Source organism: Palaemon carinicauda, chromosome 1, assembly GCF_036898095.1.
Source record: "Palaemon carinicauda isolate YSFRI2023 chromosome 1, ASM3689809v2, whole genome shotgun sequence".
NCBI lineage: Eukaryota > Metazoa > Arthropoda > Malacostraca > Decapoda > Palaemonidae > Palaemon > Palaemon carinicauda.
In genome coordinates this window covers 264,727,453-264,743,629 of record NC_090725.1, presented here as the reverse complement: position 1 = coordinate 264,743,629, position 16,177 = coordinate 264,727,453, and the positions used below count along the sequence as shown (strand labels likewise).

The 16,177-nt window shown below is 36.7% G+C and overlaps 1 protein-coding gene across 3 annotated transcripts in view; it reads right to left on the bottom strand.

Moving 5' to 3' along the window:
- Window positions 1-16,177, bottom strand: part of mahj (LisH and WD40 domain-containing protein mahjong) — a 193,984-nt gene that overhangs the window by 3,649 nt on the left and 174,158 nt on the right. For all 3 annotated transcript variants that reach the window (XM_068390118.1, XM_068390129.1, XM_068390122.1), the window contains 7 exons: window positions 13,063-13,131; window positions 10,950-11,086; window positions 10,352-10,433; window positions 2,576-2,722; window positions 2,147-2,414; window positions 1,885-2,045; window positions 1,573-1,663 (listed from right to left, as the gene is read on the bottom strand). In XM_068390118.1, the coding sequence (XP_068246219.1) occupies window positions 1,573-1,663; window positions 1,885-2,045; window positions 2,147-2,414; window positions 2,576-2,722; window positions 10,352-10,433; window positions 10,950-11,086; window positions 13,063-13,131 (955 nt within the window). The remainder of the gene's footprint in view (window positions 1-1,572; window positions 1,664-1,884; window positions 2,046-2,146; window positions 2,415-2,575; window positions 2,723-10,351; window positions 10,434-10,949; window positions 11,087-13,062; window positions 13,132-16,177) is intronic.

The following is a 16,177-nucleotide window of genomic DNA, read 5'->3' as shown; positions in this document are numbered from 1 at the left end:
ACGTCTGGTAAGGTAGTCGACGGCGCTGGAGGGGAGCGTGGGCGTTCTTCATTGGGGAACCAGGTTCGGAAGCCTTCCTCCATTCTCAACGGGGACCTGCAGGGCGTCCTCGGAGGTACCCACCCGAGGGAGTCTGATGGCGGTGAGTCGTCTTTCCCGACGGCGCCCTCGGCTGCAGAGGTACCTGAAACGCACGCCCAAGAGGCGGGGGAAGAGGCAGGAACATTTTTAACCCACATAGGGTCATCTGATGAGACGTGCCCCGCAAGCACCAGGGCTCCGTCTTCTGAACACAAACCCGTCCCTCCCTCAGGCCCCTCACTTGCCTGGAATGACGCCAGTACCTCACTATCCTGCAACACAGACTCCTGGGGAAGGGCCGCCGGCTTCTTTCCCGCAACGGACTTACCTCGTCCCCTACTCTGGGTAGGGGAAGGTGGTAGGGAGGCTCGATCTGAAGACACTCCTGGAGACGCAAGGGGAGAAGAGATGCTCGCCTTCTTAGGCGACCTCTTGGACGCCTTCTTCTTCTTAGTGCCGAAGCGCACCCACTGCATTTCGTTCCACGACTCGCACTCCGGGCACGTGGCCGTAGGGGAACACACTCAGCCCCTACACGACAAACACAAGGAGTGCGGGTCCACCTCCGGTTTCGACAGGAAAGCACCACACGAATTTCTGGCCATAGGCCAAGGACAACGGCGGGGATGCTCCATGTCGCACTAGTAACACACCGCAAGACACAGGAACGCAAAGGGAAGGAACAAGGGAAGCACAAAGGTACCACGTGGCACTGCGGAGACACAAAGGAAAAGGCACAAGGATACCACGTGGGGACCACGCGAGACACAAAGGGGGTAGGGGACACAAAGAGTCGAACTGGGATTAAGGAGAGCGTTGAGATGTTATCGCGACGCGACCAGAGAACTTACTGGAGGTTGAGACTTAAGCTAGCATGCTCCCTGACCCGGGGTTAGCCTCAGGGCGCGTATCACTCCGCCTGAGGTTAACCCTCACAGAAAACGGGAGTACGGTAAACTACACAAAACTCTGGTCGGATGGGAGGAGATCCCAGATACTCTTAAGAAAGTAGTTCGAGGTAAGTACTCCGTGTTGGAACAAATGTAATTTCACAATCAAGAATCACATCAAAAATTTTAAAGGCGTTGTATATTGTTGAAGAAACATTACTAATGCAGAGTTCTGGATGTTCAAGAGTCACTCTCCATGACCTATTTTCAAACATACTTTATGTTTTGTTAGGGTTCAATTTCATGCCCAATAATTTGCACCATGCTAAAAGCTCGATCTCTATTAAGGGATTCTGCAATGCCAAAACTATAATTCAGGCGACAGACTTGATGCAAAGATAGTAGCAACATCTGCATATGCAACAAGCCTGTTTTCTAGGACAAACCACATATGTGTATATAGTATATACAGTATAAATTCCTTTTAACTGGCATCCAATGCATCTACAAACCAACTAATAAGTACCTACCAGCCAAGTTTTATTCATTTATTGAAAGAATTTAATCTCTAATACAAGAAAACTATGAAAATTAAGTTTACCTCCATCCTGTGAATTCTGCTCCTGGTCATCATCACTATCATCAGAATCTTCTTCATCACTGCCCATATCATCATCATCCTCATCATCACCCTGTAGAATATAATAGACAAATACTAAGAACATGATTTCAAATAGGACAGTGATATATGAAAACTTCAATTTTCCACACCCTGTTACTTATCTTTAATTTCATATATATATATATATATATATATACATATATAATATATATATATATATATGAGAGAGAGAGAGAGAGAGAGAGAGAGAGAGAGTGTGTGTGTGTGTTTTTTTTTTTTTTTTTTTTTTACCATCTCATCATCTTCTTGTCTCGTCATTCCAATTTCATACAATCTAACGACTGCATCCTCTGTCAAGTCTTGATTAGTACTTTCTGTTTCTACGACAGCAACTTGAGTGTCAGTTCGGTTGATTGCCAAAGAGCTTACCACACGACGCACATCAACAGTGGCTGAAAAAAATGGAAATTATACATATATCAAACCCTACGTCATTGGAAAATATTCCATTCATTTTATATTACAAAAGACTCAATTATGAATACATTCTTACCAATACTTGAGTAATCCGCAGCATCTACCGTCTTGAAGGAGGTTTCAAATGCATTTTCTTGACTTTCATCAATCAGATCTCCAACAGTTATGCCAAATATTACATCATTTGTATGATTAAATACTATATCACAAAGATTTAAAACTGGCACTGTTTTCAGGAGGTGGAAAGTTCTTAGGTCCCAAATTTCTGATGAACTAATAATCTCTAAACCATTACGATGGAAAACTCCATTTAAGATTGGGTTTATCTTATCAAATTTGTGAATCTGTGGAAGAAAAGTTAATAATTAATTTTTTCTAAAATTGCTTTATATACAAAATCAATTTTCAAATTAACATCAGCAAAACCAAAATACTAATACTTAATAAGAGACCAATGTGGAAATCTGTAATGTATATAAAATAAAACTAAAAGTTAATACATTACCTGTTTTCCTGACCGTATATCAAAGAGAACACCATCTGTAAGAATGAGTTCATCTGTAGGATCTAAAACTGCTCTGTTGATGCGATAATGATTGGATAGCTTCGGCGTAAATTCACTCACAACCTGACTGGTGTTTAGATCATATAACTGTCAGAAGAAAAATATAAATGAAACAATTTATCAAAGTGTATAAGCCATTCTATCATATATACAGTAGAGTAAATAAAGGTTTAAAATATCACAACAAAGAACTCCTTTTATACTCATAATACAGTAGATCATTATGTACCTTTTGTTTATTTAAATGGAGCAGGCATTATGCCAGCTCTGGCCATTATTATTATCATTATTACTTGCTAAGCTACATCCCATTTTGGAAAAGCAGGATGCTATAAGACCAGGGGCCCCAACAGGGAACATAGCCCGGTAAGGAAAGGAAACAAGGAAAAATAATATATTTTAAAAACAGTAACAACATTGAAATAATTATTTCCTATATAAACTATAAAAACTTTATCAAAACAAGTGGAAGAGAAATTAGATAGAATAGTGTGCCTGAGTGTACCCTCAAGCAAGAGAATTCTAACCCAAGACAGTGAAAGACCATGGTACAGAGGCTATGGCACTACCCAAGACTAGAAGAGCTGCTTACCATAGCTAAAGTCTCTCTTCTACCTTTATCAAGAGGAAAGTAGCCACTGAACAACTACAGGTGAAAAAGAATTGTTTAGTAATCTCAGTATTGTCAGGTGTATGAAGACAGACTATACGGTGCATGTGTAAGCAAAGGGAAAGTGAACCATAACCAGAGAGAAGGATCCAATGTAGTACTGTCTGGCCAGTCAAAGGACCCCATAACCCTCTAGTGGTAGTATCTCAATGAGTGGCTGGTGCCATGCTTACTTGAAGGTAAGGTTTCAAACGGAATAAAAGGCAAACTGAGATATATTAACCTGTCACTGAGCTTCACAAATTTGTTTGCTAACCTAAGATCAATGTGGCATTTATAGTTTAATAAAATTACTTGTCAAAATCTAGTTAAAAGAAATAATCCTTTAGATCCAATAACAGTAATTAATGTATTAGTTATAACATGAGATTAATTTCCATATTCACAGTCCTTAGTATCAGAAAGTTGCAAGTAAATGAGAAATTGATACCATATATTGAAGTCTACTTGAAATTTAAGCCATTAAATACAATTTCCATCATACCTTAGTATTTGTACACTTAAGGAATTTGTCAAATTAAGTGTTCATGGTACAGTATTTGTCTTTTATTTGGTTCTTGTTGCACTTGCTAAAATTTACACAAGCCAAGATGCATGAAGCGTACACCTCTTATGGCAATTTAAGATGGAATCAAGGCACTATACCTAAATGATTAGAACTTGCCCGGTGCCTATCCTAGCTAAACTAGGCTGCAAACTTTTCTGTTGGCTTTCTACTTTTGAATAGAATTTAGTGCCTTAATTCACCATAGGTCCCAGAGTTAGTGGAAAAAAAAAATCCAGCTAACAAGGGAAATGGTTAAAATCCTGATGTAACATTTTTGTAGTCTTTAAAAATAGTCAATAGAAAAGTATGATGGTGACATCCATGTGTCTGATCTAGCTACATTCTATTGTTGCAGAAAACAGTAATTTCCTAAATAGTTACAAATAAAGAGGCCATTGGGAGCTAATATTGGTGAAGGGTGTGTGTGTGTGTGTGTGAAAACTAAAACTATTCAAAGATCATGAACATTACAGAAAGTTGACAAATAGTTGTTGATTTGAATAATTGGAAACCAGTTAGCAGGGAATAGTTTTTTTGATGCTATCATTTGTGAAAAAAACAATGGCATGCTTATCTAGTGGAAAAGACTGCAACAAGTGATGATAAAAGTGAAGTGTTTGCAACCAATCACGAGTGGTTAGATAACTCAAAAGGAAAAGTAGTGGCATAAATAAGGAAAAAAAGGCCCAGGGAGACAGACTGCAATGCTAACAAAGAACCTACCAACAAATTCCTCAAGAGTTTAAGGACTATAAAGAGGTTGGGTGTTTCACTAAGGTAAGAAAGGCCTCTTCTGGAGAAAAACACCAAACAGGACCTACATCACAAAAAAATAAAAGAAGTCATTGCAAGCTCAAAAGCAAATGGAAAGATCATCTGCCTTACTGTATCGTATGGCAAATAGGTACTTATAACTGAAGCCTATTAATTAATATAAAGGTGATGATAAACTAGTTAAACATAATGTGGAGGGCTAATGTTGGACAGAAAGAAAAATCTTCAGTGAGGTGATCAGTGAATTGTTTGGTTCAGTGCAAAATAATTGCCTTAGAAGGCCCTCATTGTCATTGACAATGCTCCAGCTCACCCTCCACGATTAGAGGATGGCGCTGCCAGAGTTCAAGTTCATCAGAATGAAGTTCTTGCCCCCTAACACGATTCCTCTCATCCAGTCACTGGACCAGCATTTCATCAGTAATTCTAACAAACTCTAAACCAACGTAATAATCCAAAAGTGCTTTGAAGTGACCTTTACAAAAATAATTCTGGGAGGGTTTTACACAAATATTTTTAATATAATCCACTGCATAAGTTTTCTATATACAGCTTGAGGAATGACTTAGAGGACTATCAACTCTGGAGGATCTTGTGGCAAAAAACTGTTATTGGAAGGGTATTAGAAAGGCTTTGTGACTGAGCATAATATGAAGGATATAATTTTTGGGAAAGTTCATGAGCCTAGAAGTTAGTGATGATGGTGTAAAATAGTTACTGAAGAAGCTCAAAGACGAGCTCAGCACCACAAAGTTGTGGCACCGCAAAAAGGAGATTAAGGGGCTGTCTTCAGGTGAGAAGTAGGGAAGAGATGAAGCCACTACCCAAATAATAAAAGACATCTGCTCAAAATGGGCTGAGGTGCTAAGTTTTGTAAAACATATTACCTTGATAATAACCCAGCAATGTCATATTCTTTAAATATTGTGAAATGAAGGCAAAAGCAAACATCATCACTCAGGCTTCTGGGAGAAAATAAGACCTGGTAAAGTTTTTATAGAAGGGAATTTCTCCTCTTCAAACCAATCACATTTCTCTTCCTCCTCATCTTCCTGATCATTCCCTTAATCCATCAATTCCTTTTCAATTCTATATTTTAGTAATAAGCAATGTTTAAACATAATCATACATACATATACCAAAGGCACCTCCCCCAATTTTGGGGGGTAGCCGACATCAACAAGAAACAAAAACAAAAAAGGGGACCTCTACTCTCTATGATCCTCCAGCCTAACCAGGGACTCAGCCGAGTTCAGCTGGTACTGCTAGGGTGCCACAGCCCAACCTCCCACATTTCCACCACAGATGAAGCTTCATACTGCTGAGTCCCCTACTGCTGCTACCTCCGCGGTCATCTAAGGCACCGGAGGAAGCAGCAGGGCCTACCGGAACTGCGTCACAATCGCTCGCCATTCATTCCTATTTCTAGCACGCTCTCTTGCCTCTCTCACATCTATCCTCCTATCATCCAGAGCTTTCTTCACACCATCCATCCACCCAAACCTTGGCCTTCCTCTTGTACTTCTCCCATCAACTCTTGCATTCATCACCTTCTTTAGCAGACAGCCATTTTCCATTCTCTCAACATGGCCAAACCACCTCAACACATTCATATCCACTCTAGCCGCTAACTCATTTCTTACAACCGTTCTCACCCTCACCACTTCGTTCCTAACCCTATCAACTCGAGATACACCAGCCATACTCCTCAGACACTTCATCTCAAACACATTCAATTTCTGTCTCTCCATCACTTTCATTCCCAACTCCGATCCATACATCACAGTTGGTACAATCACTTTCTCATATAGAACTCTCTTTACATTCATGCCCAACCCTCTATTTTTTACTACTCCCTTAACTGCCCCCAACACTTTGCAACCTTCATTGACTCTCTGACGTACATCTGCTTCCACTCCACCATTTGCTGCAACAACAGACCCCAAGTACTTAAACTGATCCACCTCCTCAAGTAACTCTCCATTCAACATGACATTCAACCTTGCACCACCTTCCCTTCTCGTACATCTCATAACCTTACTCTTACCCACATTAACTCTCAACTTCCTTCTCTCACACACCCTTCCAAATTCTGTCACTAGTCGGTCAAGCTTCTCTTCTGTGTCTGCTACCAGTATAGTATCATCCGCAAACAACAACTGATTTACCTCCCATTCATGATCATTCTCGCCTACCAGTTTTAATCCTCGTCCAAGCACTCGAGCATTCACCTCTCTCACCACTCCATCAACATACAAGTTAAACAACCACACCGACATCACACATCCCTGTCTCAGCCCCACTCTCACCGGAAACCAATCGCTCACTTCATTTCCTATTCTAACACATGCTTTACTACCTTTGTAGAAACTTTTCACTGCTTGCAACAACCTTCCACCATCTCCATATAACCTCATCACATTCCACATTGCTTCCCTATCAACTCTATCATATGCTTTCTCCAGATCCATAAACGCAACATACACCTCCTTACCTTTTGCTAAATATTTCTCGCATATCTGCCTAACTGTAAAAATCTGATTCATACAACCCCTACCTCTTCTAAAACCACCCTGTACTTCCAAGATTGCATTCTCTGTTTTATCCTTAATCCTATTAATCAGTACTCTACCATACACTTTTCCAACTACACTCAACAAACTAATACCTCTTGAATTACAACACTCATGCACATCTCCCTTACCCTTATATAGTGGTACAATACATGCACAGACCCAATCTACTGGTACCATTGACAACACAAAACACACATTAAACAATCTCACCAACCATTCAAGTACAGTCACACCCTCTTCCTTCAACATCTCAGCTTTCACACCATCCATACCAGATGCTTTTCCTACTCTCGTTTCATCTAGTGCTCTCCTCACTTCCTCTATTGTAATCTCTCTCTCATTCTCATCTCCCATCACTGGCACCTCAACACCTGGAACAGCAATTATATCTGCCTCCCTATCATCCTCAACATTCAGCAAACTTTCAAAATATTCCGCCCACCTTTTCCTTGCCTCCTCTCCTTTTAACAACCTTCCATTTCCATCTTTCACTGTCTCTTCAATTCTTGCGCCGGCCTTCCTTACTCTCTTCACTTCTTTCCAAAACTTCTTCTTATTCTCTTCATATGACTGACCCAGTCCCTGACCCCACCTCAGGTCAGCTGCCCTCTTTGCCTCACGTACCTTGCGCTTTACTTCCACCTTTTTCTCTCTATATTTTTCATACTTCTCTATACTATTACTCTGCAGCCATTCTTCAAAAGCCCTCTTTTTCTCTTCCACTTTTACCTTCACTCCTTCATTCCACCATTCACTGCCCTTCCTCATGCTGCCTCCAACAACCTTCTTGCCACATACATCACTTGCAATCCCAACAAAATTTTCTTTTGCTAACTTCCACTCCTCCTCTAAATTACCAGTTTCTCTTACTCTCACCTCGTCATATGCCATTTTCAACCTTTCCTGATATTTACTTTTTACCCCCGGTTTTATTAGCTCTTCAACCCTCACTAGCTCCCTTTTACATCCACCTACTCTATTCCCCCACTCTTTTGCTACAACTAATTTTCCTTCCACCAAAAAATGATCAGACATACCGTTAGCCATACCCCTAAACACGTGCACGTCTTTCAATCTTCCAAACATTCTTTTAGTTATCAACACATAACTACATAATACAACACCATTAACATCTTCACAACTAGACATCAGATCCCCCCTCAGTAGCTACATATGAGATTTGTCACCATCGGATATACATGCACACTTATTCTATGGTAATATGTAACTCCATGCTACTGATTACAGAATAAATTTTTCACATTTTTTCTTTTCTTCATTATATTTTACTTTAAATTATTTACATATAAAAACAAGGACACTTTCAAGTACCTTTTCTTTAAAAATCTTGCAATTCACAATGAATTGTTTACAGAACTTTGTTTCAGATAATTATTTTTTATATTATTTTAGTGAATGAAGGATGTACAGTATTAGGGGCAGTGAATGGAGTGATAAAGAAAAGAAGATTAGAAATGAATCTAAAGAGAGTTCTGTATGAGAGCGTGAATGTACAAACTGTAATGTATGGATCCGAGTTGTGGAGAATAAAAGTGACGGAGAGACAGAAATTGAATGTGATTGAGATGAAGTGCCAGAGGAGTATGGCTGGTGCATCTCTATTAGATATGGTTAGGAACAAGGTAGTGAGGGTGAGAACAGGTGTAAGAAATTAACTACCAACTAGAGTGGATATGAATGTGTTGAGGTGGTTTGGCAATGTAGAGAGAATGGAAAATGGCCGTATGCTGAAAAATGTGATGAATGGAAGAGTTGATGGGAGAGGTATAAGAGGAAGGCCAAGGTTTGGATGGATGAATGGGTGGAGTGAAGAAAGCTCCAGGTGAATGAAGAAGGATAGATGTGAGAGAGGCAACAGAGTGCGCTAGAAATAGGAATGAATGGCGAGTGATTGTGATGCAGTTCTGATAAGCCCTGCTGCTTCCTTTGGTTGCATTGGTGACTGCTGAGATAGCAGCAGTACGGGATTCAGCGTATGAAGCTTCATTTGTGGTGGGTAACAAGGGAGAGTGGACTGTGGCACCTTTGTTCTTTTTATGTTGCATACCCGTAAAAATTGGGGGAAGTGCCTTGGTAAATACTGTAGAGACTAAACAATAGCAAAATACAGTTATTCTATGTGTAAAACAGCTTTATATTCAAAGTGAAGTGATTATGTAATAATTCCACAATAAATAGCCATAATACACAAATGTAAAGATATCTTTTTGTTTCGTTTGAAAAAAGTAGTCTACCATCATGTACAATTATAAGGCAGGCAATGAACAAAAATATATGAGAGAGAGAGAGAGAGAGAGGAGAGAGAGAGAGAGAGAGAGAGAGAGAGAGAGAGAGAGGAGAGAGAGAGAGAGAGAGAGAGAGAGAGAGAGAGAGGAGAGAGAGAGAGAGAGAGAGAGAGAGAGAGAGAGAGAGAGAGAGAAGAGGAGAGAGAGAGAGAGAGAGAGAGAGAGAGAGAGAGAGAGAGAGAGAGAGAGAGAGAGACCTATTCTAACACATGCTTTACTACCTTTGTAGAAACTTTTCACTGCTTGCAACAACCTTCCACCATCTCCATATAACCTCATCACATTCCACATTGCTTCCCTATCAACTCTATCATATGCTTTCTCCAGATCCATAAACGCAACATACACCTCCTTACCTTTTGCTAAATATTTCTCGCATATCTGCCTAACTGTAAAAATCTGATTCATACAACCCCTACCTCTTCTAAAACCACCCTGTACTTCCAAGATTGCATTCTCTGTTTTATCCTTAATCCTATTAATCAGTACTCTACCATACACTTTTCCAACTACACTCAACAAACTAATACCTCTTGAATTACAACACTCATGCACATCTACCTTACCCTTATATAGTGGTACAATACATGCACAAACCCAATCTACTGGTACCATTGACAACACAAAACACATATTAAACAATCTCACCAACCATTCAAGTACAGTCACACCCCCTTCCTTCAACATCTCAGCTTTCACACCATCCATACCAGATGCTTTTCCTACTCTCGTTTCATCTAGTGCTCTCCTCACTTCCTCTATTACAATTGTAATAATAATAATAATATAATAATAATAATAATAATAATAATAATAATAATAATAATAAAGAAATTGCCTTACCTTTGCCGTCTGCTCACTGGTCCCTATAATTTTATCTTGAGCATTGCTGAAATCTGCATGTTGGCACTCAAATATAGAAAACCTGAAAAAAGGACATATCAAGGTTTCTTACACTCACCAATCGCCAAATTAATGCAACAAGAGCAGTGATAGACAATATATAGGAGAAATCAGATACAGTAGTACCCTGGGTTACAAGTTAAATTCATTTTGGGAATAAGCTTGCACACTAAAATTTTTGTATCATAAAGCAATCTTCCCCATAAGAAACAAAGGAAATTTACTTGATGCATTTCACACATCCACAAAGATAGTACAAATACGCATTAATTTCTAAAAATTTTGTAATGGAAATACAACCATTAAAATCATAAATTAATAAAAAACAATAATTCATAAGGAAAAATAGAAATAAGCATACAGCAAATACATTCTAGGGAATATTTATTGAAATAATTATTCTTAGTTCAAAGAAAAATTCTTTATTGACAATGCATTTTCCCCCGAATGTTAAGAAATAATTTTGATACAAAATTAATAAAGAATAGTTTTTCTAACACACCCTAATAAAAGTGGTTAAAAAGGCTTATATACTTACTTTAGATCAAAGAGATCAGAAATACTCCACAACGACGTTTGATGTATAGCTGTACAAGAGGTGAGAAGTAAGGATCCTGAGTTATGTGGAACTAAAGAAGAAACGGCACCTTGATGAACTGTATATACACCCTCTTCCTACAAATAAAGAACAAAATAGGATAAGACACGTCAAATTATCAAGCAACAAAACGTGCACAGTATAAACAAAAAAATATACAGTATAACAAATCTTTATCATAATACTGTACCATTCTAATTGCAGTGATAATAAATGGTCTAATACACCATTGAACACACATACTTATTCACCCTTATGGAATGATTGGTAACTTAAATGCTATTTTCTATTTGGAAAAAAATGGAGCTTGTGCCATTGCTCTGCTAGGTGCATCAAATGTATTTTTTTTCATTGGCTGACTGATCTGATACTAAAAGATATGAACCATGAAAAGATAAAAGTTGCTTACTAGTAAACTTAAGATACTATCATGATCCAATGTGTTAGTAGAAAAGTTACTAATTCCCAAAGTTCATTCCTAAAATAACATCTTGGGTCTTGGGGCTATTTAGAACTATAACCTTGAATGAATGCTGGTTAGGATTTAGAGCTGCAAAGAATGAATATCTATCTCAAAGATGAGTGACCCTTAGGAACAATTGTAAAAGCGTTCATTATCAAACCGGTGTAATGATGGTCCATTAAAAAAAAAAATCCAGGCAACTTTTCCTCTCCTCTTCTTATTGTATGTTACGTTGTCTGGTTTTCACAAGTGGATAACAGGATGTTCCATTCCTTTAATCAAAGCCCTTGTTATTCAAGATGATTTTAAAGTGTTTTCCATGTTTCCTATTAGTTTATCTATTAAACTATTTTCCTTCAATCTTTTTTCTCTATAAAACTATTTTCTTTCAATCTCTTTTAATCCTTTTCATTCAACAGCTATAAAAAATACAGCCACCATCCTTCCTCTACTTTCAATATAAATTTCTAAAGTAAATTATCATGTTCTATATACTTGTCTCTTTTACATTTTATCAAGCCTCTTTGCTATTCTGAATATTTTCCTCTGCTATGTTGAGATTCTGATTTCAATCCTCACATCAGTTCTTACAACTTCCAACCACATTTTAGCCTATCTATTCTCCTTGTTGGATTTATTCAACTTTTCTTTCTTTTTCTTTACATGTTCTGTTAAAGTTAGCAGGCTTTCTTCCTTTTGCCCATGTCAAAAGGTAAATTGCTTATAATCAGTATCATAATACATAAGAAATGGTTTGGAAACTATAACGTTTAAAGTAAGGATAAAGAGTAACAAATATTTTTTTTTTCCAAAATAACCTTTTCTTCTATGACTATTCTTAGCATGAATATGATACTATGTGCCCCATATACAGTACAATCATTTATTACACTTGAGTGACAATACTGTACTGCATATACAGTACAATCAATTGCTACTCTTGAGCAAGTTCGCATGTACTTTGAAATATAACATTCCAATTAAATAACAAACTTTAGCTACGATACAGAAAATCTTGCCTGTAATCAGCTAATCTTACCCTAATGATAATGTATGCATAATAACAAAATATATTCTATAATCTTTGTCAGTTAAAATTCATGGTTTTTCTGTTACCTTTCACACTAATTCCCTAACCTAGCCTAGCTCCTACTTTTTTCTAGTGTCAAATACATATACTTATAGTAAATAGTTTACCACTAAGCATGAGAATATTTGTATAACACATAACAAAACTTTACCTTCAAATTTCCATGGGTGTGAAAGTATATGAATTCTCTATAAGGATTGAAAAACTTTGTCCAACATTCTACTACTCTTATATTAAAAAGGAAATACGCATACCCAAGAGCATTAAAGTTATAGAAGAATTTCTTAAAAGTCCCAATAAAATTGTCAAGATTAAATTAAATTTTGGAAATCAAAATTTTACTTCCTCTGTTAAGAGGATAAGGAATGTCTCATGATTAATACAGGTTACAGTACTTCTAAATCAGTAAAAAAATATAAATTTCAACATTAAAAGAGACAGACAAAAAATAATTTTTTACTGGTTTGATGAAAGCAAAACATTTTCTCTGCAAAACTTACAGTTCCTCCTCTGCTAAAAAGTCTCACTTCACCACGAGTTGTTCCAATAACTATGAATTGATCGTCCGGCTGAAAAGCATAAAATGTCAAAGAATTACTGGGGATGTCAAAATGCTAAAACTTTGTAAGACTATAAAGATATAAATTAAACCTGGGAAAATTCATATCCTTAAGTTATAAGAGAATAGACATATCCACAAAACAATATGCACTACTGTAACCCTCCACCATACAAATGCTGACCTAACAAAATTCCGCCAATACAAACGTGCTCCGCAAAATAATAATAAAAATTAATACATAAAAATTGTAGGAGTATGTTAGTTCATCCTCTGGTTCACTGAATTTCATTGGAAAAGAAATTTTGGAATGTTATAGCTTTATTAAAATAATCAATTAAACATCACCAGAAGAAGACAGGGCGGGGGGGATGACAGCATAAAAAAGTAACTAGACCCCTTTTACTTTATAAAATCACGAAATAATTTTCTAAAAGCATTAAAAATAACTCCATACACTTGCTTAACCCCCTTTGCTACGATGACATCATTATAAAACAAAAACATGCCTGATGATACAGACGGTGACGTCCAGATACATCATCATTATTACAAGCTAGGCTACAAATATAATTCATATGGATGTTAAAATTACTTGTATAACTCGTATATGCTACAAAAAAGTGTTGCACATGGTCATATATCACACAGTTCAGACTCATGAAATTTCACTAAAAAATCTCCTCTCCCTAATATTAGCAGTCTTTTTTCAGTCAACCAACAAAATCTTTGGGATTCTAGCCTTTACTTCCAATTGCGTAAAAGCTATTTTAGCCTGTTTTTATGTTACCATAGTAGAACCACACCAAACACTCTCCAGTCAATGGTGACTTTTCCCCTAACTTCCCAAGCATAGAGATGTAGGGATCTTCATATCTCACCCAACCAACAACCGAAATGCTTGAGATTCTAGTCGGTATTCACAATTATATAAGGTCTATTTCATTTTATTTCTATGTTGGCATACGTGTTCAAATCACACAAACTTATACAGTGTTGTTCAATTTTCAGCCGCTGACTCCCACAAGTCCCACCCATAATGTAAGCAAACCGTTTTACCGTAATGCATGTTAACACACGACCAGATTTGATTTTCCTTATTCTATTCCTTCTTTCTCAACTATCATTTCTACAAAATATCATCCTCTTCATATCTTATATATTTCATATTAGTATTGTTCATTGTTCTCAAGAGTGAAAGTTAGCCTACTGTCATTATTTCCAATTATGGCCACTCTACGCAATATTCATGCGCAGCCCTAGTGACATTTGCACGCAAGGTGGAATGACAGACGAACGAACAAACCTTATGTCTAATGAACTAAATTTATATTGTCTCTCACAGGGACAGAAATTTTTTGTTTTTTTGGTCATCATTCTGTTGTTTATCTATAACTTATAAGTCATACATTACAGAATATTTCTTGAGTCATAGGAAACAAATTGACATTTTTATTCCATTTCTGTACAACATAAAGTCCATTATTACTCAAGAGTAGTTTTATATCTTTCGATGGCTATTTATCATGGAATTATTACGGAATAACATAAACACTAGAATGAATATTAAGTTTTTTCATACAAAATCACAGAGCTTTAACATTATTTTAGAGAAAATTATATAAAAAAAACTTTCTGATTAATTATTCTATAATCACTTCACAATGAATGGAAAAATGTTTTGGTTGTTTAGAGTGAAATACAATAGAAAATAAAGCAAATTTTTGACAAATTTATTCTGTAACCAGCAGAAAAACAAATAAACATGGAAATGTAGGATATTATAGAGTAAGTGAGCAAGTATATCCTATAGTGATAAATCTTGTATATAGCTTGAATAGCGGATCCGGGGTCTCATATTGAAAGGGTTAAACTTGGCTGGACTACAAAATCTTTTGACAAAACCCTGTACTCAATGTGCCAAATGTAATTTCTTGTTGATAGCTCCCTTTAAAGTATTAAATAAAAATATTACTAAAAGGGTAATTTATACTGATCTAAAATCAATGTAAACATTATAAACCAATGGAATATCAAAATTTTATTATACATTTATGGTGAGTAAAACTTTTCCTTGTGTTGTCCCGCTGTGAAGCTTCTTAATGAGGAAATGTTAAAATTATGGTCAACTCTCCTGTCCACCTATAAGTGCTGTGGAGGGTTGCTGGTTTACTGAATTTTCCAGATATCTGATCATATCTAAATTACCATAACACTTCAAATAAATTCATCAATTAAAGCATTCTTCAATCAGGTGATTGCTGGTTTTGGCAGACTATATGAGCACCAAAGATATGAAAAATATACAGTTCTGTACAATCAGTATTTCTATTTACAGTAATATAAAGTATTTACTTATTTTTAATTTATGTAGTTCATTTCAATACAATTATTTTAATAAGATTTCTATGTCCTTTTCTTCCCTTCTTCATGTAAGTACTGTCAGCTGTTCACACACAACACAGCTTTAAAAAAAAAAAAAAAAAAAAAAAAAGAGAGAGAGAGAGAGAGAGAGAGAGAGAGAGAGAGAGAGAGAGAGAGAGAGAGAGAGAGAGAGAGAGAGAGAGAGAGAGAGAGAGAGAGAGAGAGAGAGAGAGAGAGAGAGAGAGAGAGAGAGAGAGAGAGAGACTATATTCAACCACATAATAATTAATAATAAATCAATAACAAACAATGAGTTATGACATTACTATTTGACAGTACTGTTGTGTGATTATTATTGCTTTGTTCTTTGGTGCACAAGTTCTCGTTAGTGGTGGTGTGTGAACAAAGTAATTTTATTAAAATCAATAGGAAATTAAGCACAGAAATTAAAAAAAATAAATGATGATACTACTACTGTATTTGATACTGTGCTATATTTTTTTTCTTTATCTTTGTTGCTTATATACTGTCAAAACTAGCAACAAGCTGATTGAAGAAAATGCCATGGATTTGCTAGAGTGCAAGTGCAGTAGAGACACTAATAACTATTTCAGCACATAAGATATGTTTTAAATGTCACAAGATTTTTTCAAGCCTAGCAATGGTGTTAACACTATGTAACTAGGAAATTG